The sequence below is a fragment of the Rhizopus microsporus genome (assembly GCF_002708625.1).
Source record: "Rhizopus microsporus ATCC 52813 unplaced genomic scaffold scaffold_30, whole genome shotgun sequence".
NCBI lineage: Eukaryota > Fungi > Mucoromycota > Mucoromycetes > Mucorales > Rhizopodaceae > Rhizopus > Rhizopus microsporus.
Genome location: NW_019671945.1, coordinates 24,525 through 50,678, shown reverse-complemented (window position 1 = coordinate 50,678; position 26,154 = coordinate 24,525). Strand labels below are relative to the sequence as shown.

Below are 26,154 nucleotides of genomic sequence, written 5' to 3'. Positions count from 1 at the left end.
TTGTTCTATTGAGCGACAAAAAGAAGAGCAATATTAGCAGGCAAGTTCGAATTACATGCCAAATTCTTTCAATAGGTTAAAGGTCAATCTGATAGTGTTATATTTTCATCTGATTATTAAAGAAAGAGAAACAGTCGGCGTTTTTGAAATCCCTCGTAGATCTCGGATAGATCTCATATCGTGCTAGAGACTTAATGCACAAGTCATCTTTACACACTGATCTAACAATTCCTTCCCTTGACCATGAACTCTTTTCATTCTTAAGATCCCCATGCAAACAATGCCAATACAAGCTTGTATTGAATCCAACAATACATTCAGTATCCTCCTTATCATGGCTTTTCATGGCTCCTTCTTTTTTTCCCCCTTGATCGTGCAAGTTTATGTCTCTTTAGACTTTACTGATCATATTCTGCAGGGATAAGCTTAAATTTAATGGTATTATTTATTGAGACAAGTCTATGCATAGAGAGTAATGCATGTTATAAAGTACATCTATAGAATAAGACATTCTAATTTCTCATGTATTTGCCCTTATAATATGTCTCTTCTTGACGCTACGAATCTTGAGTGGCCGCCATTAATCGGCAATTGAATAAGCACTATGTACCTACCTTTAGTGTTCTTTCTCTCTCTTTTTTTTTAGTATTGACAACAGGAAAAGAAGCTGATGTTTCAAGTAATTCGATAAGTATGGACAGTGAATATAAACCAGTCGAGAGCTCTAATGAGGACTATACAAATACGGAAGATCATAATCCGTTACTTTCAAATCAAGATGTTCAATTCCTTGTTTCTGACTATGAATTACAACAAGCAACTGCAAGCACTTTCGGTTGTGTGATCAATTTGGCAAATACTATCTTAGGAACAGGCATGCTTGCAATGGTAAATAAACTTTATTATTGGAAGAATAGACATTAACAATCAATAGCCATCTGCAATGGCATCTGTAGGTATCATCCCTGGTATTTTTCTTATTTTCTTATCAGCACTAGCCTCCGGTACTGGACTATACTTCTTATCAAGATGTGCAGCACGTACAGAAGGCAGACATGCATCATTCTTTGCTGTATCCAAATTAACATGGCCGAAAGTATCTGTATTATTTGATTTGGCTATTGCCATCAAATGTTTTGGAGTTGCAGTGTCTTATCTGATCATTATTGGAGACCTTATGCCACAGGTAAAGATAAAAAGAGAAAGAGATCGTACATTGATGTTTAATCTGTCAAAAGGTCATGGCATCTTTGACAAATCATGCAGATCTGGCATATTTTTTAACAGACCGACGATTCTGGATTACTTTATTTATGCTTGTGCTCGTGTTGCCACTTAGTTTTCTAAGAAAGCTCGATTCATTAAAGTACACTAGTCTAGTGGCGCTTTTTGCGGTTGTTTACCTTTGCGTCATTGTGATCTATCATTATTTCTCTCCCAACTATCCTCCACCATCATCCGATGATATCGAATACTTTAATCTGTCCTCGAGTATCTTTGGTCATTTGCCAGTATTTGTGTTTTCATTTACTTGTCATCAAAATGTAAGCCACTTATTTCATAAACAAAGTCATGTCTAATATATCTTTCTAGATATTCTCAGTTTACAATGAGCTTCGAGACAATAGTCGTGAATCGGTCACGAGGGTGATCAGTCTATCGATTGGCATCTCTGCTTGTGTGTATGAAGGCATTGCTATCCTTGGTTACCTTAGCTTTGGTAGAAATGTGCTCAGCAATATTATCATGGAATGTAGGTCGCGATTTTATACTAATATGATAGACTAAGATTATATCGTAGACCCATCAAGCTATTTTGTGGCAGGTGGACGTCTTGCAATGGTCATACTTGTCGTCTTTAGTTACCCACTTCAAGCTCATCCCTGTAGGGCTTCACTTGACAAAGTCTTTTTATTTGGTCATGACAAAAGGCGTCCTTCTGCTTTTAAATATTTTACCATGACGACAGCTATTTTGATCTTGAGCTATATTACTGCTATTACAGTAACAAAGTTGGATGTGGTAAGTGAGACTCTAAACAAACGATAGATAGAGATTTGATGCGATGTGCATGCATTTAATTAACATCATAAAGGTATTGTCCTTTGTTGGATCCACTGGCTCGACCACTATCTCATTCATCTTGCCTGGTTTATTCTATTATAAAATACATGAAAATGATCCTTGGAAACCAGGAAAGATTCTAGCAGTTGCACTAAGTATCTATGGTATCTTCATCATGGTTTTTTGTTTGACATTTAATATAATGCGTATAACATCTCATTAAAAAAAAAAAGAAAACACAACTTAGTTGTATATTTATAGAAAACAAATAAAATCAAACTAGACCTACATTGCCTTATATATATCAAACGCCTCCCCTTTATTAACTAATATGCAGTTAATAAGTTTAGCAAAAGTGATCGTCTGTCGTGGCAATAAACGTGGGATCAGACCTCGCCACAATAGATAAAATAACAAAAACGAAACTTGTTTTTAAAAAGAATAAAATGAGTGGTCTGTGTGTTGATGGTTTCAATGTTTATAAACTCATTGTTGAATGTTTACAAAATTGACATTAATTACTTCTCAAAGAAATTTGCTACATTATAAACATATAAAAACATTAAACTATTTAGAATAAATCAGCATCTCTTTATATAAAAAGACCTTTTTTTTTTTTTTCCTTCTTGACCTTTTATCTCTCTCTCTTTCCTTCTTCTCTTTCTCCTTAGACGAACTTAAAATCACCAATGGGAAGTCTAAACAATAAAACTAGAATTACTCTACCCCCTATTCGCTGCTATGACCCCCTTAGCCAACTTGGATGCAATGGTATTGACAGTAAAGACATTGAAGTTCCTGTACCCCTCGACCAGACCAGCTGGATGCGTCTACCTAGCAGTCGATGTGATGAAACCATTCAGCCGATTTCTCAACTCATTCATCCTCTGGAATCTCCTCAAGCTCATGTTGGTACCAGTAGCTATCCTAGCCCCGTTGAATTGGTCAGTCAGATGAATGTTCTGTCTACGTCAGATAGCCCTACCGATACTCAAGGAAAACGAAGAAGATCATTTCATACGTTTGAACAACGAGATCCGATGTTTTCCAAAAATCACAGAAACTCTGTATACTTAGGCTATAATGATAAAGGATACTCAGGAACTATCCCACCTCTGTTTGTGCCTGTCAATCGCTCGTTCAGCCGACGTTGTACCTATATGCGACCCAATCTGTGTTTACCTGTGAGTCCGAAGCCAATGGTAGCCAGACACTATAGATTTAGCTATGGTAAACGACCCAACTACTATCCCGAGCCGGTGGACCAGTCAGACTACTTGATTAGACCTTATCACGATCCATCTGAAACAAATTTCCAGACGGAGCAGTCAAGAGATGGCAGCAAATGTGATGAAACAAAAGAAACTGGCAAAAAGAAGCCACGATGGTCAGCAGAAGACAGGATGCAGTTGATCATGGCTATTATTGAAGACAAGAAACTAGACGATATGACAACTTTCAACTGGGAGCAGGTTGCAACTCGAGTTAACCGAGGAAGTAAAGCGTGTAAAGATCAATGGCGAAGAGAAATTTTACCAGCACTTCAGAAGCTTCCATATATGAACCAACTCTCTTCAAGGGAAATAGTCAATGACAACCCTTTGTAATTCTCTCTTTCTTTTTCTTTTGTATATGTATATGTTTTTATGCTTGATTATTTTTATGTTGGATATATAAATGGGGTTGACGCTATGGTTCATTTTATAGAATAAAAATTTACGCTCATACACAAATGATATTGTCTGTCTCTTCAATTCAATCCAGGGTACTTTATTTTCCCTTTTTACACAATAGTAATAAACATTTTTATCTTTTTGAGAGGATTATTGCAAACAAAGAGACAGAGAAAACGGATGGGGGAGGACTAGAACAGCCAAGCTCATATAATTGTAATGATGAGGATACTTTACAAACTTGTAATCTACAAACCATTCTTTTGTCAACGTATTGGTGTATATCTTTTAAATAACTGATAATAAAGACATTGCTTTTCCAAAGTAGTCGTAACTTGAATTTCTAAACCCCTTTTCACATCAATAGAATTCATTTAATTTTGTTCCTTGGCTAAAATACTTGTACGTTGACATAGTGTATTTAATAAAAAGTTTTATCAACCAAAAGACCTGCATTTAATGAAGTTCTGACTCCACCACGATTCAAAGCCAGATTAAAGCGTAGTTGAAAGAGGGAGACCCAATAATAGACAAATAAGCTTTTGTTTTTTATTTTCTACAAAATGACTGAAGGCGCTTCGAACAGTAAGGAAGAAGAGACTAATGAATACATAAGCAAACTTACTCATCTACAAAAGATGAGCTTTTACTGGCATTATGCCGAGGTGATCAAGAAGAAGAATTAGAAAAGTTACTCGAAGAGGGTAATTGTAATGTGAACTTTACAGATGGTGCAGGCAACACAGGCGCACATTATGCGTAAGTTTTAGCTGTTTGAACCATTTAGAAAACTATTACTGATAAAACTGAAGAACAGCGCCAAGACAGGTTCTATTGGTTGTCTTGAAGTACTTGTTAACCATGAAGAAATCGACTTGGATATCCAAAATACCCTCGAAGGCAATACCCCTTTACATTTGGCTGTACAATATGCCAATGAAGATCATGACATGGCTGTTGCTATGGTAGAGCTATTGTTGGCTGCTGGAGCAGACCCAAAGTAAGAGAAATATACAGTTGCTTTTTGTTCATATTGACGTTATCTTTGGTAGGATTGCCAACCGTAATAAATTGACGCCTATTCAATTGGTTCATCCAAAGCACGTTGATATCAAAAAAACATTAGAAGAAGCCAGTGCGGCATATGACTTGGTAGGTTATCAAGAAATAATGAGAAAGTTATGATTTATTTACTCACTTTTTTAAAAGGATGATGCTGATATTGCTCATGAAGATGATGACGACTATGGAGATGGTTCAGCCTCTGAAGAAGAAGAATAAAGTGTAAAAAGAACCATAGTTTATTGATAAACAATGCTTTTTATGCAACATAGCTGTACATATCCTTTTGATTTTCAACACGTTCAATGTACTCTTTTTCCAAAAGCACATCAATGCACTTTTTGATAGCTGGAACCTTGGGCTTGAATCTTGATTGTAGCTGAGTAATAACTTCATCTATAAGAGCAACGTGTTTCATGACTTTACGAGTCTTCATGATTCTGACAATTGCTGCTTGCATAACAAACATTCTGTCTTCTTCAATTGTCTTGTGTGTTTCATCTGTTTCCGCCTTTTGCTCCATCTTCATTTGCATATTAAGATTGATACGAACCTTTTTACTTTTGAAGTCTTGATTAAGAGCATAGGAGCTTCCTTTCTCGCCTACATTTTCACCATCACGAAGCAACAATACTTTAGCTTTGACCAGAATACCCAAAGCAGGGTTTAATGCTTCAGGTGACAGGGCAGTACTCTTTTGCAACTCTTCATAGGTGTAGCTATCAGCATTATTGTACTGAAGTAAGATGCCCATTTGGTAAGCAGATACCATAAAGGTATATCCCACTTTGCTTGACTTAAGATAATGCGTCTTAAGTTCTGCTTTGGATAACTGGAATAACCAGTTTAGCTTACGTCCTACGTGCTTTGTTTGGTAAAATTGTTGGAATTTATCGTACATTTCTACAACATCGTCTGGAAGATTAAATGAAGTTGAAGGAGCTGAAAGAGGCCAGGAACCAGCACTGAGTACGAGGATATTGAAATCAGCTATACAATAAAGTTAATGGATGCGAATACAAAATAGATGGTACAATTACCACTGGATGCAGCATCAGAGGACTTTTGGACGACATTTTTAAACTCTTCGTTTAGTTCCTTACTGAGTGACATGTCTGTCAACATACGCTGAAGTTTGGATGTATATTCAAATCCACAGGCTTCTTTCAATTTGGATATCATAGAGCCTTCAGAGTCATCAGAAGCAGATGTACCATTAACCAATCGCTTGGCCAACATCTTGGAGTAGAATTTTTGAAAGACGTCCTTGTCTTCCACATACTTGAACACAGTCATCACATTGTTCAGCACATCTTCTAATTCTTCCTCCTCTGGATTCTTGGCGCTCTTTTTTAACAATTGATCACAGAAGCGAGCCAGTAATTCAGGAGATTTATTAGAAGCGCCCTTGCAGACCTTGTTGCGGTTAACAAACTCACCACAAGCCTTGTCCAAAGCAGCAACAAATCCAGCTTCACCACAGAATGCAGTCTGAGTGAGATCATTGTATTTCTTGTGGACCTCCAAAAGGGTATCGACATAACTTTTGGGATCAAAGCCTTCTGATTCATTTTGGGCGATTCTTTCGATAGCAGAAAGACCTGCCTTCTTGACATGAGCTTCAAAGCTGCTTCTTAGAGGGTTCAATCCATCTGGAATACGAGCAAGAAGTGCATACATGCGATGAAGATCCTCTTGCTTATCTGCATCAAGTAAACCTTGGAAGCCTTCCCAGATGGTTTCCTCTTGATTCTTTACCAAAACAGTTTCACAAATGGGAATAAGAGTCTTGTGAGTAGAAGGATGAAGGTACATCTGTACTCTGTTTTCTTCTTCGTTCAATCTCACTTCTGCTTTCTTCATGTAGTCAGGAATACTATTTTCGGTAATGAACTTTTCAGATTCTGTCTTGTAATAAACTTCAGTTGCTTCAAGGAATTGTTTTTCGAAGTAGTTTCTATAGACATCCAAGTTTGATTTTGAAGAATCATTGTGATCGAGCCCAAGTGATACTAATAAAAAGAATGAGTTAACGTTGCCAGTACAACAAGGTTGTCCTTACCAAATGAGTCAATGACATTCTTTATTAGACCTGTTTCGATAATTTCACCGTTTCTTTGCTTTTCGATCAACTTCAATACGGCTGATATGACATTATAATGAACATATTCAAACATATACTTCTTCCAACTGTAGAGAGTTAAGCTGAACACATCATAAATATCACTTTTTCTATCTTCATCAATTTCACGCTTCACCCAATAACGGTTTAAATACATAAAGATATTGTTCACGACACGAGCAGCAGCCGTATACCTTGTCCACTGTCTGGTATAAAACTGTAATAAAGATTCATCCATATACTGTTCAGATTCTTGTCTAATCTTTTCCAAATGTTTTTGTAAGTATTCGCAAAGTTTGGTATACACTTCTCCGCCAATCAAAGGAGGTGTGGGCGCAGCTAATTAAATGGTAAGAACACACACGCGTACGTGTATACTTGTTTTATTCTTACGTCGTCTCGACAATGGAGCATTAGGAGCATTATAATGAGCAGCAGTGTGTAGATTGGTCTCGCTTCTTGCACAGTAATTATGAACAGCACTATAACAAATAATAGGAGCATTAGCACGTCATCACTCCCATCCCGATAAAATGTTACTCAATTACCTGTAAAGAATAGAATAACGAGCACGAGTCAATCCTTGTTCAAAGCGACACATGACTTGATCAAGACCCTCTTCTAAGAATGCCCATGTTGCTTCAAAGTCATTATGAGGGGGTAATTGCATAGAATTCATTGTGTTGTTTCTTTAAAATGTTTTTTTTTTAGTCAGATTGTGAAGTCTATTTGCCTTTTTTGTTTACAAGCTATAATGTATGAAATAGATCTAGTCTTTAAGAAATCAAAGATTGAAGATTAATAGAAAACAGAGAAAAGGAAAGAAAGAAAGGAGAGAGAAATATAGAAAAGAGAAAGTATGCTTACAAAAGCATCATTTCAAATTCCGAATGTCGTGTTCGCTTTACAGCAAGTAAAATCAAAATAAGCGGTCAGCACCCTTTATGAGAAAAAGAAAAAGAGAGAAATAGGCTACGATATATCCAACATAATATCATGATAAGGTATCATAGCAACAAAACAAAATATCTTGGTCAGAACGATTATTTTCAAGTACTTGTTCTAGTTGAAATAAAAGGAAAGAAAGAATACCATTTTGTATCAAACAAGTTTGCATAAAATACAAATGAAAAGAACTTTGGATCATCTTTTAAAAAAGAAAGCAATAACTGTAAGAAATATCAAAATGCTCTACACGAGGTCTTAATCCCTACAATAGATGTTGCTGTTTACTACAAAATTACTTTATAAGCTCATGTTTAATAGAGTGAGTAACACTAGATTAACTAAACTCTATAAACCGAATTCAAATTTGGAGTGCTTCATTTATTATTGTGAGAAATACTTATCCTTCATGAATCATGTCAATTAAGAGAATGGTAGCTTTGTAATTATATATTTCAATCCATGTAAATCAGATGCTCCAAAACGTCCACCGACCTAGCAACATTCAAATTTCTTTTCCGTTCTTCTTAATAAAGAATCTGAATTGCGTGCTATCGACTTAACTGACATTTTACAATCTAGAGCTAAACACAGCAGAGCCGCAGGGCTTTAGTAATGTGAAGAAAGAGCGATATTTCAGCCCCTGTTTCGTTGATTCTGGCTGTATAGACGTTTTACATTATATCACAGAAGTAATGATATCAGATATCTATTGACGGCTGAGCATTACGATATGCTTCGTAACGCGAATCGATAACACAAAGAGATAGATCACAAAAGGAGATATAATATAGAAGCAACTGAGGCTAACTGCAAAGGGTATCTCAACTTCAAACTACAAAGTACACGTTCAGTACCTTATGCGAAATACGGTTAGTTTGTTCAATCTTTACAGATCAGTAACTGCGAGAATAAAATGGAAAAATTATATGAGGTCACAGCACGCTTCGGAAAGAAGTGTCTACAATTTGATAAACGCTTCTTCGTAGTATAATAATAAAAAAAAAAAAAAAAAAAAAAAAAAAAAAAGAAAAGAAAAGAAAACTGCTGTAACAGAAAAACCCCAGGCGCGCCAAAATCGGATATTACATCGTCTTCGCATAACTTTGAAGAACGAATATAAACATGTATTCGTTTAATTCAATGCAGAAAGGCGCCTTTGGTGATATTCAGCAAGCTCTAAAAAGACAGAGATCAAGCAAAATTCTGGTGACTGGGACAATGTGTGCCTGATAAGATATATAATCAATTGAAACAAAGAGGAAGATCGAGACAAGTCCTATTCCTTGATATTAATGAGTTTAGCGCCTTTATATTAAGTAATTATTATAATACTATGCCAATTAACTAATTTTAAGCAAAACGTCTGACTCATTGATCCCTGTGTTTGATCATAGCATCAACGTAAATTACGAAACCTGGCAGCAGGCGTGGTTTATCGCTCTTGGTTGTGGTGAAGCTAAAGTTGTATGGACACCTAAAAAAGCTGAAAGCAAGCTTTCTAACCTTTGCTGCTTGTGTTGAGCAATCAGTTACGATGCTGCATGCTAAACATTCTTTATCCTTTACACTTGGTGGAAATCATCTCATATTCCGTTATATAACCTGCATATATTTTCTCGCATAGCATTTTTTGCTTTCCTTTTCTTCTTTTAATTTCTTATTGATGAGTGTAGGCATTACTTACTCAGTACACTAGCTGGACGAGCATATATGCAGACGAACGCGGGCTGCCACTGTACTGACTACCTTATACTTGTTATAAGAGAAATTCTTTGCCGGTGTGTTGAGTGCTCTGTAGTTTATCCTCGAGACTTTATGCTTCTGAATGATACTGCATTAGAACTTAATGGCGCTGGTCATCAGAAGTGGAAAACTTACCTTCAGTGTACCAACTGACATTTTGTTTACTTGTTTAAATCGTGTACTGACTTTTTTCAAGATAGGAAGAGCTTTGGATGACACCTGGGTTTTTTAGTGTTAGCTTTTATAAACAAACACTCAGTGATGCTATTTTGTATTTTTATTAATGTTTTGTCTACTTTTGAACATTTTATTCCATGCAACCGTTAGTTTATGCATATTGGCTGAGTATTTACTATAAAATCAACAAAATGGTGTGATTGGAACTTTTGGTAGCATTCCAAAAGTTGACTTTTCCTCTTTAGTAGTCACATAAGGAGCCTATGTCTCCCTTAAAAACATAAGCATATAGTATTTGATTTACCATATTATGATTATTTCCTATTTTGTAAATCATCATCTTTTATACTACTTGCGTGTTTAACTATATATCAAGTAAATGGAAGAATCATGGGCTCATGAAGATGAAGAGCCCACGAAAATAAGACATAGCTTTAGTATCTCACAATTTTTTACGATCGCGTCACGAAACAAACTATAAATAAAATATTGAAACACTGGTAAGCAAGAAGCTTTTTCTTATCAGCTCAATTTTTTGAAAAGGCCTGCAGGGAGCGAGGAGACGCAGTATAATAAGGAACTTGAATCCCCGGAAGAGTGGGCAGAGAAACTAAGTGTGCAAGAGAAGCAGATTACTTATTTCATTTGAAAGAATAAAATTAGCCACTTTAAGCTGATCGTAATTCTGATGTGTTTCATGATTTAGTCTCTGTTTATCTAATACAAACCTATATTTTTATTGTGCTTACAAGTAAAGCATCCTTGGCAATATTAACTATAGGGGTCGACAGATTAAAGGCTACACTTGATCAGCTAAATGACAACATTTGTTATTACAGTAATAAACTGATCTGTCATCACATTGTTCCCCTCTAAGGCTTATTGAGCTATTCCTCTACTATTTTATTTCCATAGAAGGCTTATTCTTATCCATTTGATACATTCACGTATTCATATTCTTTTTCATTGTTATAAGATCCTTTCTTATCGCTCAATAAACCACATATTTGATAATACCTCTCATCCATGGTACGCGAGTATCCATGACAATTAGGGGCTACATGAAGTACGTCGTGTACCTTAGTAATCCATTCTGTTTCGAGCGCCATTTGAAAAAGTTTATGCAGACCTAGAAGATCCATTGCTTTGCTATAAAAATGAACGTATAGCCATTAAATCTATCACAATCATAATCGTCACTAATACTTACCCACATTTCACAAGTAGAAGGGAAAAGGATAAGTATATAGCAGCATGGAATAGAGGGTAAACATTTTATCTTTTACCTTTTTTCATGTGCACTAAAAAAAAAACATTACACGCTCTTGTGTTTTTCTAAGCCAGCAACTCAATTGCTTACGTTTCATGCTTGATAAACAGGTTTTGATATATGAAGATTAGTGTGATTTGATTTTGGTTCTTTTTAGCAAAAAGACGTAGTGGTTAACCAAATAGATCAATTATGATTGACTGATTGACAAATAACAACTGTAATGGAATCAATTGCGTGTGTTCCACAGAATCGGCAGTCTGGTGCTCTTTGAGAAAAGCCTTATTTTTTTATTTACTATCAGCTGCATTTTTAAAGGCACCGCCTCCTCTCAACCTTTTTCCTTGTACACTTAATTCTCACCTTACTTTTATATATTCATTCTTAAAGAAAACGATCAGAAAAATAGCAAAACACATATTGGCAATAAGAAAAGTGAAGTGAGCATAATGAAAAAAATATATGTGTGTGAGAGGTCAATTTTATGTAAGCAAGTGGCTTTACAAAAGAAAAGGTGCCGTGAAAAAATGTGCGAAAAAAGGGGGATACGCTTGGATGCTCGGATGTGTTCTAATATGGAAGAGATAGAGAATGAGTTATTTATTTATACATACATTAATGGAGAAATGAGGAATGAGTCATTTGCTTTCAGCCTAAATAACATGACTCACGTAAACAAAAAAAAAAAAAGTATAAAAGAGTTCATCATGTTTGTCCTCTTTTTTTCATTCTTCATCTCTTCTAAAAATCCTCTTATGGTTCTATTATTTACTATGTTGAAAAAAGTACAATATCACTTGGAGGTGATCTCAAAGTACATATAACTAATGCCATTGTTTAGAAAATACACTTTTGCTGACTCTATTTTATGGTCTCTGATGCAACTTTATCATAATGGTCCCTCACGGGGTAAAGCCTTCAAAAAATCTTTGCTACTCGCTAATGCTCACAATGTCTATCATGCTTGCTACTTCTGATCAATACACTCAAACGCTCATATACTCAAATACTTACAAATACTTATTAAATCTCTGGAAAGACCAGTGAACGCCTACAAGTGATCATCAGTGTCTGAAAATGCTAGTGAATGCTTGTCCCATGCTTATCAACGTCGGAAAGTCCCTAAAGAATTTTGCTCACGTCTATCAATATCTGCTGCTAATGAATACTGCTCTGGAGTAACTACATACTCAATCTACTTTGCCACTATCTGACAAACTCTATCAAGCTCTGCTACAAGTCGCTGTTTCTCTACACTGGATCACTCCGAGGTGTTCCTATTGCTATGGCTCTGCCTCTACAGCTGATGAATGACCCGTAAAATATCCCTTGCTGCTAAGCTCGATGATTGCGATGCTCCAAAGGTTCAATATTCCGATGTATCCACGATCATTACCTCTTTCGAAACGCTTCGTCCTAGGTATTTAGAAGTGCACTCTTTGCACGTTGAAGCACCTCTTTCATCGAATTTACCGTGGTATGATTTTGAGATTGATTTTTAAGCCTTGAGCCTTTAGTACTTTTTATTCGTGGAGGGTTTACAGCTTGTAGTCTTCTGGCATGCAGTCTATGGTTCTAGTCATCTTGGGTTTGAAAGCTAGCGATAACGTGGCCTTCTGGGTTTATGGAAAGAAAAAAAGAAGAAATTTCTATTTGCTCTCTAAACTTGGCTATCAAAAGAAGAATCTCTACTTATTCAAAACTCTCTTTGAAACTTAAACTATTGCTTGCTTAAATAAAAACTTCATTTTTTTTACCTCCTCGCTTTGACTTTTTGTTCTTTAATATGACTACTTTCATAGTCACTTGACGTACTTTTCTTTGTCTCTAATAATCCAAAGAAACATCAGCTTAATGATTTCTTCATAGACATCATTATGAAGCGGATTGGAGACTACTTTAATTCATTAGTACAGACTGTTGATGATTATATCCTATAGGCAGCTTCCATTAGCGACATGTCCTGTATTGATATTAACATGCTACGCAATTTTACAAGAGTTCTTCTAGACTCAGATTCAATTTAATGCCATCAAATCTTTTCATTGACAAAACTTTTTTTTTTTCGCATATTCATTATAAATGAGCATGCCTCTGTATCTTCACTACCAAAAGATGGCTAGACTTTCTTCTAAATCTTTTTATATTTGACTCACCTTCGTAAGAAGTTGAAAAGTGGTCCTGAGGTCTGTCTATATGCTGTTGCGAAGAATGTATCTGCTAGGGAAGAGCTCTAATCTCGTTAGGTACAGGTTGTTGTTGGCTGTCTTCGTTATTGTGTGATACGTGTTGGAGTTTTGGCAATAAACTATTCTCTGGCTGCAGGGTCCTTTTGCGATCTAGAAATTTTCAGTTAAAGCCTGTTCTGGTCAATAAGATGGGACTGAAGCCGGGTAAAATGGAGTTGTGTAGGGGCTCTACAGTACAGTTGAGGAAACCAAGACTTTAAAGATTGGTCAGCTTTTTAAAAGTTGGCCACCAATAAAAACTATATCTGACTACATTTTCAGAAACGTATTCTCGTGAATTGACACTTGAACATAAAAAGCTAGTGTAACAATCGTGTATAATGACTCGTTAATACAACTTGTCGCGATGTAAGAGTATAAAAAGCTAAGTCCTTGGCTTTATTAATTAACTTTTTATTGGAAGAGTATAAGTGGAGTATTTAATCATGCCTAACAAAAAAATTAAAGGTTCAGGGGCAATTAACATTTAGAGTGGCATGTTCTACACCGCAACTTGACCAGAGTTTTAATGAGAAACTGTGTGTGCTTTCCATGATGGACTTTATTTTTGCCTTTGCAGAGTCTACATACACATGCATTTTGAATTACCGCTATCGAGAAACGTACTGAGATTTTTTTAATCTATGCAATAACCTGCAAGATATACATAATCCTTTACCTTTTGCCATTTGTCTGTCAACAATGGTTTAATGATAGAATAGACCATAAGCCCAGATGTAATCAAAAGAAAACTACGTACGATCATTTCGTCCTTGAATGAATCACGAGCTAAGATATTGAAATGAACAAATCGTCTATGGTCGTATTAATTATCTTACCAAAACACTCTGTCTTAAAGTCATTACTCGGACAAGTAGCATCAGCAATACCATCACAAAGACCGTCTTGCATATTGTCCAGACAATATTGTTTAGTACAAACAGAACAGGGCCTTAAGTCAGTCATTGGAAGTTCAAATATAGTTGAATTAGATCCACAAAAACATTTACAAAACATTTGTATTTCTGCTCCGTAACATGTTGTCATTAAGAGAGTCCATAAGAATGCTGTTAACAGTGACATGAGAAGAAGTGAGAGGGAAAAGAAAGAAAGACAGAGAGTTTAAATCACCGAATAAATAACTTCAAATATTGTGTTCCCCTTTTACATACTTTTTTCAGTCTTTTTTCCTTTTCTTTCTCTTTTTCTTTGTTTATTGTTTTAATGTCGTTTAATAGAGCAAGTGAGGATGCTATACAGTTTATTAAAGCTGGCGACAACTTAGTCTATATGAATACGACTACTAGTAATGATAGTAATAAAGGTTTGATATAAATTGATATAATGAACTGCCTCACTCACGTACAACCTTGATAGATTATAGGGAAAGAGAATCCTTTACGACAAGCAGTAGCTCTTCCTCAACAGATGATGCTTACTTTGAGAAACCAATACGAAGCAACCTTTCAGAAGATTCCATGATAATGACTCCACCTACACCCAGTTTCCAAAAGGAACAGGAGGAATCATCAACTCCTGTTGATCCCTTAAATAACAAAACTTTATCACATAAACATAGTCATGTCTCAATATCGGACATGAACGATATACCACTAGAAGATAACCACGAAGAATATAATCCACTTAAAATGATCACTACTGCACTCGTCAATGGCGATAGACCAGAGATACCAGCAAGCACACCTTTGCCTACACCCCTACCTGCGAGAAAAAGCGTTGATAACGAATCAACTACATCCACAACACGATCCATCTTCACCTCATTTTGGTCTCCATTTCGATCGTCATCATCTACTACTTCAACACCTGCATCATCCAGACGGCCCTCTAAACAGCACTCTGCCCCTTTACCAGCATCAAGTAGACCATCTGCTCAATTTGCTGCTCGGCATCAAAGGCTCTCAAGAGCGACCAGTGTGATTTCGCCACTACCAGGATTTCAAGAAGCTCTATTGGCTCAGATGGAACAGCTTAATTTGGAGAATCACAATGATCCAAAATTAAAAGTGATGAAGAGCTTGAAACGACAGTCGATCAGACACAGTCTGATTGCTCAAAATAAAGGACAGGATGACTATGACTGGGGTAACATTTCTTATGAATACTATATTACAATGGGTTGACGCATCATCAATAGATTTCTGGGCAGGATTGATGTGTGATTACGATAATATAAACAAAATCAGTAAAGAATTGATTCAACATGTTCGACATGGCATTCCACCTTCCATACGTGGAATGGTGTGGCAACTCATATCAAGGGCAAAAAATGAAGAACTTGTTGAAATGTACATCAATTTACTAAAGTTACAAAGCCCATATGACAAGATGATCCAGCGCGATCTCGCAAGGACATTTCCTGGTCACACTTACTTTAAAGAAAGTGATGGACAAGGTCAGGAAGGCCTTTATAACGTTGTGAGAGCCTACAGCTTGTATGATCGAGATGTGGGTTACTGCCAAGGCTTGGCCTTTATCGTAGGGCCCATGTTATTGAATGTAAGTTTTGCTCTAGGATCAAATCTGTCTCTAATTTTTTTTACTTTCTAACTAGATGCCAGATGAAGACGCCTTTTGCCTGTTGGTTAAGTTAATGAATAAGTATGGCCTCAGAGGACATTTTACACCAGAAATGGATGGATTACAGCTGCGACTCTATCAATTTGACGCACTTGTTCAAGAATACTTGCCACACGTTGCTAGACATCTGAAACAACAAGGCATTAATTCTACCATGTATGCCTCTCAGTGGTTCATGACATTATTCGCTTATAAATTTCCGCTCAATTTAGTCTTTCGTATTTACGATGTCATATTTACCGAAGGCATCAGTTCCATATTTAAATTTGCCATAGCCCTACTAAAGCGAAACCAAACACATATACTGGGGCTTGAATTTGAACATTTGCTAGATTTCTTAAAGAATGGCCTATTTCAAGAATACAAGGTAAACCTCACTTTTTCTAAATTGAAGACAGTGACTCATGTGTGTATACATGTTAGGATGATGATCGACGTTTTGTTAGCGATGCCTGTGAATTGGACATTCCATTGAAAAAACTAATCTTGTTTGAAAAAGAACACAAAGTTCAGATTCAGAAAGAGACAGCAGAGGCCAACATGATTGATGAATTACAAAAGACAAACATGGAATTGAAAAGACAGCTAGATGCACTCAAAACAAATATGGATACGTTGAAACAAGAGCATCAGGACGTTCATGGGCAGTTTAGACAATCATTAGATGAATTGAATGCACTAAAAGAGGAAGGAATGACGTTAAAGACAGTGGTTCAATCATTGGAGCAAGCGATATCAACATTACCAGAGAAAATTGAAACTAAAAGTAAAGATGAGTTTGAAACCCTTTGCACAGAAAATGCGACTTTAATAAGCAAGAATTCAACATTGGAAGATGAATTACAAAAGGCAGAAATAACTCTTATAGATTTTAAAATGAAATACGCCCAAAGTGAAAATGAAAGAGAGTCACTACATAAAAGGCTTTATGAAGTAAAAAAGATGATGAACTTTTAAGAACATTTTATGCAGCAATAGTTACACGGGTATCTTGTCTGTGCTTCTCACCAAATTGTCCCGGTGAATGACGCACTCTGAATCAACATAGCCAAGAATATTGACTATTTCGCTGCTATGACATCGTTTGATCCTTGTAATTTCTGTACTTGAATAATTGACAAGCCCTTTTCCAATAAAAAAGTCTTCCTGTTCACCTTGTTTCTCTTTTCGACAGACGATATTGACTGCTTGTTGTGCAACAAACTGTCCTTCTACTTTGACAATGCCCGCTGCAAATAAACTTGACTTTAATTTAGGCTGTAACATGGCATTTGCTGCCCCTTCGTCTACATAGATAGTGCCTGCTGTATGTAAGCCATATTGAATCCACCATTTTCTATCCAGGAGTGGATTATTCTTGGCAATGAATCGGGTATGAAGAGGGGTTTCAGTTTTATTGTCATTCTTATCCGCATCAATGATCTTCAAAACATTATGAGACTTGGAACCATTCGTAATAATCGTCGTCACTCCAGCTGCTGTAGCAAGTTCAGCTGCAACCAGCTTGGTAGCCATGCCTCCTGTACCAAGATTAGATCCCATGGAGGCTACCGAAACTTGATCTTTTAAATTCACCATATCATCACATAACAGCACTGGTTTGGCATCAGGATTTGTACGAGGATTGTCGGTGTACAAACAATCAACATCGGTTAATAAAAATAGATAATCCGCCTTGACCATGCCAGCCATCACGGCAGACAGTGTATCGTTATCACCGAATCGAATACCCTGGCATCAAGATAACTGAGTTTTTCAAGCTCTCTCTATACGAGGAAGCAATGTTGACCTACCTGTGTAGATATAGAGTCATTTTCATTGACGATAGGTACTACTGACATGCCTAGCAATTCTTCTATACAATTGACAGCGTTCAAGTATTGTGATCTCTAGAGATAAACTATCAATTGAGTGTATTATTAATACGTTTATAGGCATACGTCAGCGAGATCGTTCTTGGTCAATAAGATTTGTGCAACAGGTTGTCCAAATTGGCCAAATAGATCATCATATAACGCCATGAGTCGTCCTTGACCTACAGCAGCCACAGCCTAAACAAATTGGATTATGATGAACTGTCTCTTGAATGTATCTTACCTGTCTTGCAGCCAAACTTGAAGGTTTCTCTGGCATGTTTAATCTTCGTAAACCTGTGCCAACCGCAGCACTCGTCACGAGCACGACGCGGTGGCCTAGAGAACGTAGGCTGAGAACGGTTTCAACTATGGCAGATAGGTTTGACAGGAGTGGAAAGTGTGTCACTTCGTTACAGATAGACGAAGTACCTACTTTGATGACGATAGTGAGTTGCTTACTATTGCTTTGTTGATTTTTATGAAGCATAAAAGGATATAAAGAGAAAAAAAGGTACCAAGAAAAAGAAAAAAAAAAAGTAACCTTTGAAAAAAAATGACTCATTTCGAGCCAATATGCAGATTCACACTTGGAGAGAAATATAATTTATCCGACAGCGCAAATTTAAGCCACTCACGATGGATCATCCTGTGGACAAGGGTTTTGGTGATAAGCTGTAAAAGGTAAAAATATCATGCAAAACATATGAAACCATAAACCCTTTGTTAGGTTATAAAAGGGAGTTGAATTGAATGGAAAGCTAAGTTATCACTTTTCTTTCTCTTTTCCAAACATGAACGCCAAGTTTTTAATTGTTCTCGTCGCTCTCCTCGGTCTTGCCTATGCTCAGAGTAAGTACAAGAAACTAGCAAAAATGAATTGATGCTAATTGACCTTTTATCGTTTAGCCAGCGAAATGACCTCTGTTACTAGGTAGGCTTCATATATAGTTGAAATATATATTTTCTGACATTTGTTTAGCCTCAGCCCTTCTGTAAGCAGTAGTGCTTCAAGCAGCGCTGCAAGCAGTGCCTCTTCGCACGTTATCTCTTCTGTCGCTTCTTCAATCTCCTCTAGAGTCTCTAGTGTTCAATCATCTGCAAGCAGCGTTCTCAGCTCTTTGACCAGCAGCGCTTCTGCTACTAGCTCCAATGGAGGTTCTACAAGCGCCGGTGTTCCCTTGATTGCTGACAATGTATTTCCTCAAGCTGCTTTCTTGGCTGCCTTGTTTGCTGCTTCTTTTGTAGCTTTACTCGCTTAAAAGGCATTTACATTTGTTACGGTTCTCATTATTAATAAAGCATAATTCATTCATATAACGCTTAATACATATTTTTTTATATATCTATGTTCTCTCTTGTTTCAACAATAACAATTCCATCTTACGAGAAAAAAAAGGGCCAATGATGGCAGTGGATTATTTCATGTAATGTGGCTTTACCTAGTAAAACCAAAGTGGAAAAACCATGACGATATGATAGATTCATATGTACGAATAGAATCATTTTGCCAAGCAAGATCACAACTCCAAGAGAGCTAAATAGGGCTACCATTTTAAAACCAAGCATGGGAATAAAGAATTCTTTCACTGCTAAACAAACAAGAAAGTCTTTATTTAATAGCACTCGATATCGATTATTGACATTGTAAGATATTATTCACGGTCTCTATGGATGAATTCATGGGGGTGTGTTTCAATATTCGACAGTTATTCAAAGTGTAATTGATATCTATGACGCATCCGTACGATGAAATGTTTACAAAAGAATTCCAAAATGACCCTTGAACCTTTCTATGTGGAAACTTATTATCTTTGTTTCACATCAACAAAAGAAAGCCCGCTCTTTGCAGATCTTTTTTCTTTTTCGATTAAATATAAGCAAACTTACTCGCTCCTTGAATAGAACTTGGCCTGTATTCTCTGATGTGCCAAAACTCGACATTTTTTGATTTCCTGTGACAAGAGACTGCTGGCTTTAATTAGATCAACATCATTCAAAGGTATGATGAGGATATAAAAAAGACTGAAAAGGTTGGCTACAAAAGCGGATATTGCATTTTGATTATAGGCTTATGATTACCTATGGATATCTCATATTAGAAAAGAGTTGTAATGTGGGATGAATGGGAAAGTAAATTCAAGCAACTTGTTGCACTTTAAAAGGTGGTCAGTGTTATTAATATACAACGTCACTATAGTAACTATTGCTATAGTGACCTGTTTATTTGTTGCTTGTTTTCATCTGGTGTACCATAAATATGTCAAACATTATTAGAAGGTTTAAATAAAGACCAATGGTCTGCTTTTAGAATGAATTCACAAATCATGCTTCTGCAGGTGGATTCCCGATCTCTATACCGCTTCATTTAAGCAGAGTATACTTTACTGAAGCATTCTGGATTCATTCTTATACACAAAGAGGTTAGTATTTGGGTGTTTTTTGTTCCTCCAAACTTGTTTCTTTCTGACGAAGTAGATAGGAATATATATATTATATAGCCTGTCTTGCTCCAGTATAAAAATTTGCGATCAAGTAGTCTGTTTCTTTTGGTAGCACTAGTATCAATGACATGTATTCAAATGATTGCGTAGTTAGAGAATGAGTTAATACAATACGCTTTCATAGCATTCGAAGTAGAAGAATACAAATTGTAAATTGTATACACTTTTTTCAGAAATTATTCGCACACATTACAAGATCAATAACAATTCATTTTAGTTGATTTTCTATGTCTTCTTTATTGTTTAAAAGACAACATTTAATAATATATAAAATGAGCTTGATGCTTTTGAGTATAAAATAAATGTGGTCAGCACTGATAAATAACACGTAATTGAAAAAGTTGCTAGAGACTTCATATAAATAATCTGATCTTGACTTCTTTTCTTCTTTGAACCAAAAAGTAAGACCAGATATCCCCCAGCTAGCCCTAAGGTAGGTTATATTCTTTACTCTTGTAAGAAACTGAAAAGTAGTATTATAGATCATAAAATCGAAACCAGTACCGGTGCTAGCTGGGGGTAGTTTGGTTCTTACCAAACTTTGGTCCCATCCTCTCTCTCTCTTTTCTCGCCATTTTATCCGGGACCAGTTGCCGCTGGCCCTTTTTAATGCACTTCAGATAAGATAATAATAATCTCTTTTACAAGTTTACTCACTGTTCCTGCTCCTTTTTCTCTTACAAATCCTCTTCTTTATAATGTAAGTATTTAATGTCAGTGTACATAACTGATTTACTAAAAAGCACTTTTATATCCCATTTTTTTGCTTCTGATGGGCTCTCTTTTACCATTATTTGCTTTCTGAAATTATCATTTTTTTTATCAGTGTGCGAATAATTTGTGGATAAAGTGTAGTTCCCGTCATTGCATAGCTTATGTTTAGCGATAAACGATTGAGCTTTTCCATGTGTTTGGAAGATATTTCAAGACATTGAACTATTGAAATAACAATGAAAAATAATATGATTTAATCTTTCTTGGTAGCTTTATCAGAACGCGAGTTGTAATATCTTCTAATTCAATAGTTTGGGTAACATATTTAGAAATGGCCATCTCAGCCAATCACAATTCGCCTTGAATAACAACACAGCGATGAGCCATCAAAACACTAGATGGTCTCTAAGGAAAAAAAGGTAGAGTATAGTTTAGAATGTCTACAGTTTATGTCAAATTTTTGATCTATTCTATTTGATAAACTCGAGCCACAATAGCACAATGTAGCCGTATGTTCTACAACGTACAAAGTGATGTGTGCTCCACTTGAATTTATCAAAGCTATTAATATTTGATTTCATGGTAAAATGCGTGGATAGAAAGTATTATTTTTATCATTTTACATGATTTAATTAGTATAAAGTAAAGAAGAGCATGCTTTTTAAAGTAAAAAAGTAATAGTCTATCATGCTATCTTAAATGATAATCATTGATACTGATTTTGTCGGGATCAAGTTTGGGTGAATGTCGTACTACCGCACAAAAATAAACTTCATGAAGCATAAGGTACTGAGTAAGTAAAGTATTATGCCAAAAAAAAAAAAATCTCATAATAACCACATATGTAGTGCCTAAAGCAAACTATGTGATAGCAATAAGACCAAGGCACACATGGTGACAGGTAAAAGGTGACGTAGCAAGAAACGGACGTTTTTATTTGCCGATTGGGTGTTTCTACTTCTGCCCTCTGTTTCTCTTTCATTCACTTTTTACCCTTTTTTTTTTCTCCCTTTTTTTTTATTATCATTTCTTCTTAACAAAAGAAAAGAAGTTTTTTAAGGTTAGTTTCACTTTTTTGCTTGAATACACAAGTACCATTATTCTCTTTTTTATTTTCAAAATAAAAAAGTTTTAGAAAAAAAAAAGGAAAAAAAAAAGAACGTTTTTAACGCATCTTGTCTTGATTTGCTCTAGTTCAACTTAAATTTCGACAATCTTTTCTTTCTTCTTAAAATGGCTCAATCTCAAAACAGGAGAAACACTTGGGATGGGTAAAGATTATTAATACAAGGAGTACATCTCCACCTTAAAAAAAGTTTATTTGGAGTTAACCTTCTTTTTATTTATTTTGTAAATTGAACGAATAGGCAAAATGGGCGAATTTTAGATATCAGGTCAACGGATCTTTTGCACCTATATATTTATGATTACTTCAAAAAGCAAAAATACCATCAAGCGGCTCGAGCCTTTTCTACAGAAGTCAGTATTAATACGGATCAGCCTCCTCCTATCGATGTCTCTTTGTCTGACTGGTGGAGTGTATTTTGGGATGTCTATTATGCCAAAAATAAAGAAGCAATGGCTAGTAAAGAAGCTACTACAAATGATGAGGTAATTCCTAAAATCTGGATCTATCTCCTGTATGAAACTGACGCTTGTGTAGTACCATGATTATTTAAGAACAAAGAGAGAAGAAGCGTTGCAACAGGCTAGAGCCTTCAATTTACATCAGACTCAACGAAGGGCATCCGAGGTGCAACGATCCCCTCAACAGCAGCCAGACCATTCCCAACTATCACGGGATTCGCGTCCGTCTCCATCGAGCAGTCCCGCTTCTTTACCTAATAGCGGTGCTATGGCCCTACCTAATAATGCAAACAATATTGTAAATACACCTCAAAGCATGACCGCCAATTTACCGCAACAGCCTCAAACGAACATGCCCGTAAGACATGCTGCCTCTCCTTCATTTTCCCCACAGCAGATGCAGCGAGGTGCTGAAGTGATGACTCAGCAACAACCACCAACGCCTCATGTAGCTGAAGCCATGATGAATTCACCCATGGTGAATCAACAGCTGCAGAATCAGCAGCAAATGATGCGAAATCACCAGTATAACGCGATTCTTACTGCAGCCATAAACGCATGTGGTTTGGCTGGCCGTGATCAAAGCACATGGACTCCAGAAGAACGAGTAAGAGAATGAGATCACATTTGTTTATTTTTATTAATCTTTTGTGTAAAGAACAATGTTACCATGCACATGAGAAGACTAACGCTGCAACAACAAAATATGATGAGAAATAATCCGTAAGAAAAAAAAAAACGGTATCGTTGGAGATAAAAAAATTTACTCTGTTGTTATAGCAGCATGATGGTCGGTCAGCAGCAAGCAAGACTACACATGCAGCAGCAAGCGATAATTCAACAGCACCAACAACAGGCTATGTTTCAACAACAACAACAACTGCAACAACAGCAGCAGCAACAAGGCCAACCGCCTATGGGACAAATGACACCTCAAAGGCAAGAAGCTCAGTTACCTCAACAGCACCATCCAATGGGACAGAGTCCACAAGTAGATCCCGCTCAGCGTATGATGGGGCCTGCAGGTAATGAATTTGACAATGAAATTAAAGGAAGGGAAAAAAGAAGAGGGCCATTAACCGTTATTTTTTCATAGTGAACGGACAACCACGGCAGCATATAAACCCAGCCGGAGCCGGAATGCCTGGTGTTATTGGACCTGGAGCACAAATGGGAATGGTTGGTAACATACAAAATCCAAATCTAATAAATGGCGCTTTCAATGGTGATGGTAATCTATTTCACTATTAAATAAAATCACGCTATTTATTTCTTTCTTATGGGGTTTAGTGAACTTTATGCTTGCACAACAAATGATGTCTAAAGGTCAAATGCCTCCTGGAGGATTAACACCTCAGCAGCAGCAGCAGGTAATTAAATATGTTCATACAAACCGGGTTCACTCATGCCCTTATAGATACTGATGCAACAGCAGCGTGTCATGATGAACCGTCAGCGAATGATGCAGCAGCAACAACAACAGGCTCAGCAACAGCAGCAAGCCCAGCAGCAGCAGGCACAACAGCAGCAGGCTATGAATACAGCTAATCCACAAGGTCCTCAAACACCACCGACTGCTATAGGAAGTCCAAATCCAGGAAACGCCAATGCAAATGATTCACCTGAAGGGGATAAAAAGAAGAACATCGCTGTAGCTATATATCAACGTCGCCAGCTCTCCCATGCTTTACAGCAACAAGCACAAGCACAGGCTCAAGCCCAACAGCAACAAGCTGTTCAACAACAGCAACAGCAAACTCAACAACCATCCCAGCAGCAATTTGTGCATCAACAACCACCTCAAAAAAGACAGAGGACAGAGGACGTGAGTAATACACCTCAACAGCAAGGTTCTCCCCAGCTACCACATAACATGAGTCCACATATCATCAATCAACAAGATATGGCAATGCAACAAAGACTACAGCAACAGCAACGCTTTGAGCAGCAACAAATAAAAGCCAGTCAATCTCCTCAGATGAACCGAAATGCACTAAATCAACAAAAGACACCACAACAAACACCGCAGCAAGTGGTGCAACAGGTCAGTGCGCAGCGTATGGCGTGGAACCCTAATGACATAGGCTCACCTTCCAACTTGGACGTACAGTCACCGATGCAACCCCAACAACAGCAGCAACAGCAACAGCAACCACCACCTACTAATAACGTGCTCTCATTCGATCTGGAAAGGTTCATGATGGGTGATGCAGGTGACTTTGGTGAAATGTTTACCTCGGGTGACGAAAATGCAGAACAGAATTTACTAATGGCTGGTGATGGAGGCGAGCTTGACCCCTTTGGTGGGGGGTTTTTAGCTAGCATGGGTGGCGGCATTGATTTGGATAGCAACATGGCAGTATCTACAGGGAACAATGGCGGTGGCAATGCTGCTTCAGGCGTAGGAGTAAATTTACAGCTGTATGCTGATCTATCGGGACACACAAATAAGGTATCTACCGTATCCTTCTCAATGGACGGACAATGGCTAGCGAGCGCAGGCCATGACAGAAAAGTGATGATTTGGAGTGTTCAAGAAAAGAAAATGATGTATACACTGGATGGTCATACAGCCAATATTACCTGTGCCAGATGGAGCACAGATAATCGCAACTTAGTTGCTACCTCTTCTTATGATAAAACATTACGCATTTGGGATGTAGGTTCAGCTATCTCAAGTGGTGGAGATAGTTCACCAAAGCAAATGGTCAAGTTGGATTGTCGTGCCCAAGTGACAGCGGTTGATTTCGCCCCTGATAGACCAGATACGATTTGCTCACTGGATGCAGAAGGAGAATTAAAAGTGTGGAATTTGAATACATCAAATTGTGAAAAGTCTTTAAAGATGGTAAAAAAGAAGTATACTTCATATATATATATGTATTAATATGTTCATAGACACAATCCAAGTCAGGATTTTCACCCAATCCCATGAGATTCCATCCTAGAACGGTGACTGTACTCGCATGTGCAGTAGGTAATCAGATCTATATTATTGATATCACCAAAAATAATAATGGAGACAATGCCATTCGAACCATCACAACCGATCACGGAAAAAATATTTGCTCCTTTGACTGGTCTGCGGATGGAAACTTTTTGGTAGCATCATCCGAAGATAAGATCTGCGTGTATGAAACATCCCACTGGAAGTGTGTGATGAACCATATTCCTCAGTCAAAAATAGCAGGATGTGCATTTATGAATGGGGGTAATGAAAAGCTATGTATATTATATGGAGGATATCAAGATATCTTTATATGGCATTGTGGAGTAGCAGGCTCCCAACCGAAGAAAGCTGGATCACAGTCTGGTATGGTCGTCAGTATTGCATGTTCATCAAATGGAGGACAAACTGTGGTTGCATCAGCAAGTCATCATCAAAAGGAAAAGAATCTAATGCTGTGGTCAACTTAATACTCTCGTATATATAACATTTTACTATGATTCTATTATACATACATCAAAAACATACTCTTTTATTATTCTTACAGTTCAACAAAATATATACAAGAGAAAAAAAATAATATCAGAATCAAGTGTCTTACGATCCCCCTTTTTTCTCTCTCTCTCTTTCTCTCTTTCTTTCTCTTTCTTTCTCTTTCTTT

The 26,154-nt window shown here is 36.9% G+C and overlaps 10 protein-coding genes across 10 annotated transcripts; 7 read left to right on the top strand and 3 right to left on the bottom strand.

Annotated features, from left to right (window-relative positions):
• The first annotated feature begins 640 nt into the window (after positions 1-640).
• On the top strand, positions 641-2,354 carry RHIMIDRAFT_273758 (uncharacterized protein). Its single transcript, XM_023612405.1, has 6 exons — positions 641-888; positions 935-1,186; positions 1,239-1,544; positions 1,594-1,753; positions 1,802-2,022; positions 2,096-2,354. Exons 1-6 carry the CDS (start codon positions 694-696, stop codon positions 2,285-2,287), a joined length of 1,326 nt encoding a protein of 441 aa, XP_023461479.1. The 5' UTR covers positions 641-693; the 3' UTR covers positions 2,288-2,354.
• A 399-nt stretch (positions 2,355-2,753) lies between these two features.
• On the top strand, positions 2,754-3,671 carry RHIMIDRAFT_248964 (uncharacterized protein; the record flags this gene model as incomplete). Its single annotated transcript, XM_023610575.1, has 1 exon — positions 2,754-3,671. One exon carries the CDS (start codon positions 2,754-2,756, stop codon positions 3,669-3,671), a length of 918 nt encoding a protein of 305 aa, XP_023461478.1.
• Positions 3,672-4,300: 629 nt separating this feature from the next.
• Positions 4,301-5,018, top strand: RHIMIDRAFT_242277 (ankyrin; the record flags this gene model as incomplete). Its single annotated transcript, XM_023609739.1, has 5 exons — positions 4,301-4,322; positions 4,376-4,496; positions 4,555-4,737; positions 4,790-4,889; positions 4,947-5,018. The coding sequence occupies 5 exons, from the start codon at positions 4,301-4,303 to the stop codon at positions 5,016-5,018; spliced, it is 498 nt and encodes a 165-aa protein (XP_023461477.1).
• Positions 5,019-5,058: 40 nt separating this feature from the next.
• RHIMIDRAFT_286819 (Cullin-domain-containing protein) lies at positions 5,059-7,600 on the bottom strand (the record flags this gene model as incomplete). Its single annotated transcript, XM_023613415.1, has 5 exons — positions 5,059-5,789; positions 5,840-6,811; positions 6,862-7,260; positions 7,315-7,403; positions 7,470-7,600. 5 exons carry the CDS (start codon positions 7,598-7,600, stop codon positions 5,059-5,061), a joined length of 2,322 nt encoding a protein of 773 aa, XP_023461476.1.
• Positions 7,601-13,578: 5,978 nt separating this feature from the next.
• Positions 13,579-14,383, bottom strand: RHIMIDRAFT_295642 (uncharacterized protein). The gene is made up of 3 exons (XM_023614203.1): positions 14,127-14,383; positions 13,967-14,076; positions 13,579-13,913 (listed from the first exon to the last, which is right to left on the bottom strand). The coding sequence occupies exons 1-3, from the start codon at positions 14,368-14,370 to the stop codon at positions 13,899-13,901; spliced, it is 369 nt and encodes a 122-aa protein (XP_023461475.1). The 5' UTR covers positions 14,371-14,383; the 3' UTR covers positions 13,579-13,898.
• A 228-nt stretch (positions 14,384-14,611) lies between these two features.
• Positions 14,612-15,811, top strand: RHIMIDRAFT_94511 (uncharacterized protein). The gene has a single exon (XM_023615904.1). It carries the CDS (start codon positions 14,766-14,768, stop codon positions 15,429-15,431), a length of 666 nt encoding a protein of 221 aa, XP_023461474.1. The 5' UTR covers positions 14,612-14,765; the 3' UTR covers positions 15,432-15,811.
• Positions 15,406-16,845, top strand: RHIMIDRAFT_208879 (RabGAP/TBC; the record flags this gene model as incomplete). Its single annotated transcript, XM_023607094.1, has 3 exons — positions 15,406-15,807; positions 15,863-16,255; positions 16,312-16,845. The coding sequence occupies 3 exons, from the start codon at positions 15,406-15,408 to the stop codon at positions 16,843-16,845; spliced, it is 1,329 nt and encodes a 442-aa protein (XP_023461473.1).
• RHIMIDRAFT_94509 (glutamate 5-kinase) lies at positions 16,615-18,255 on the bottom strand. Its single transcript, XM_023615903.1, has 4 exons — positions 17,986-18,255; positions 17,829-17,939; positions 17,682-17,777; positions 16,615-17,619 (listed from the first exon to the last, which is right to left on the bottom strand). The coding sequence occupies exons 1-4, from the start codon at positions 18,229-18,231 to the stop codon at positions 16,867-16,869; spliced, it is 1,206 nt and encodes a 401-aa protein (XP_023461472.1). The 5' UTR covers positions 18,232-18,255; the 3' UTR covers positions 16,615-16,866.
• A 214-nt stretch (positions 18,256-18,469) lies between these two features.
• RHIMIDRAFT_273749 (uncharacterized protein) lies at positions 18,470-19,355 on the top strand. Its single transcript, XM_023612404.1, has 3 exons — positions 18,470-18,593; positions 18,651-18,675; positions 18,724-19,355. The coding sequence occupies exons 1-3, from the start codon at positions 18,536-18,538 to the stop codon at positions 19,001-19,003; spliced, it is 363 nt and encodes a 120-aa protein (XP_023461471.1). The 5' UTR covers positions 18,470-18,535; the 3' UTR covers positions 19,004-19,355.
• A 2,640-nt stretch (positions 19,356-21,995) lies between these two features.
• On the top strand, positions 21,996-26,131 carry RHIMIDRAFT_295639 (WD40 repeat-like protein). Its single transcript, XM_023614202.1, has 10 exons — positions 21,996-22,019; positions 22,154-22,230; positions 22,327-22,570; positions 22,623-23,153; positions 23,205-23,269; positions 23,327-23,571; positions 23,643-23,777; positions 23,837-23,916; positions 23,964-25,394; positions 25,445-26,131. The coding sequence occupies exons 2-10, from the start codon at positions 22,193-22,195 to the stop codon at positions 25,961-25,963; spliced, it is 3,288 nt and encodes a 1,095-aa protein (XP_023461470.1). The 5' UTR covers positions 21,996-22,019; positions 22,154-22,192; the 3' UTR covers positions 25,964-26,131.
• The last annotated feature ends 23 nt before the right edge of the window (positions 26,132-26,154 follow it).

Bases quoted from the DNA above. Each gene is read 5' to 3' on its own strand.
- RHIMIDRAFT_273758 (XM_023612405.1), top strand. From the start codon at position 694: ATGGACAGTGAATATAAACCAGTCGAGAGCTCTAATGAGGACTATACA. The intron at 889-934 runs GTAAATAAACTT...AACAATCAATAG, and splicing joins GAACAGGCATGCTTGCAATG to CCATCTGCAATGGCATCTGT. The intron at 1,187-1,238 runs GTAAAGATAAAA...ATCTGTCAAAAG, and splicing joins TTGGAGACCTTATGCCACAG to GTCATGGCATCTTTGACAAA.
- RHIMIDRAFT_295642 (XM_023614203.1), bottom strand. From the start codon at position 14,370: ATGTCACTGTTAACAGCATTCTTATGGACTCTCTTAATGACAACATGT. The intron at 14,077-14,126 runs GTAAGATAATTA...TCAATATCTTAG, and splicing joins CTTTAAGACAGAGTGTTTTG to CTCGTGATTCATTCAAGGAC.
- RHIMIDRAFT_94511 (XM_023615904.1), top strand. From the start codon at position 14,766: ATGATAATGACTCCACCTACACCCAGTTTCCAAAAGGAACAGGAGGAA.
- RHIMIDRAFT_94509 (XM_023615903.1), bottom strand. From the start codon at position 18,231: ATGCTTCATAAAAATCAACAAAGCAATAGTAAGCAACTCACTATCGTC. The intron at 17,940-17,985 runs GTAAGATACATT...CAATTTGTTTAG, and splicing joins CAAGTTTGGCTGCAAGACAG to GCTGTGGCTGCTGTAGGTCA. The intron at 17,778-17,828 runs GTATGCCTATAA...GTTTATCTCTAG, and splicing joins CCAAGAACGATCTCGCTGAC to AGATCACAATACTTGAACGC.
- RHIMIDRAFT_273749 (XM_023612404.1), top strand. From the start codon at position 18,536: ATGAACGCCAAGTTTTTAATTGTTCTCGTCGCTCTCCTCGGTCTTGCC. The intron at 18,594-18,650 runs GTAAGTACAAGA...TTTATCGTTTAG, and splicing joins CGGTCTTGCCTATGCTCAGA to CCAGCGAAATGACCTCTGTT. The intron at 18,676-18,723 runs GTAGGCTTCATA...ACATTTGTTTAG, and splicing joins GAAATGACCTCTGTTACTAG to CCTCAGCCCTTCTGTAAGCA.
- RHIMIDRAFT_295639 (XM_023614202.1), top strand. From the start codon at position 22,193: ATGGCTCAATCTCAAAACAGGAGAAACACTTGGGATGG. The intron at 22,571-22,622 runs GTAATTCCTAAA...ACGCTTGTGTAG, and splicing joins AAGCTACTACAAATGATGAG to TACCATGATTATTTAAGAAC. The intron at 23,572-23,642 runs GTAATGAATTTG...ATTTTTTCATAG, and splicing joins GCGTATGATGGGGCCTGCAG to TGAACGGACAACCACGGCAG.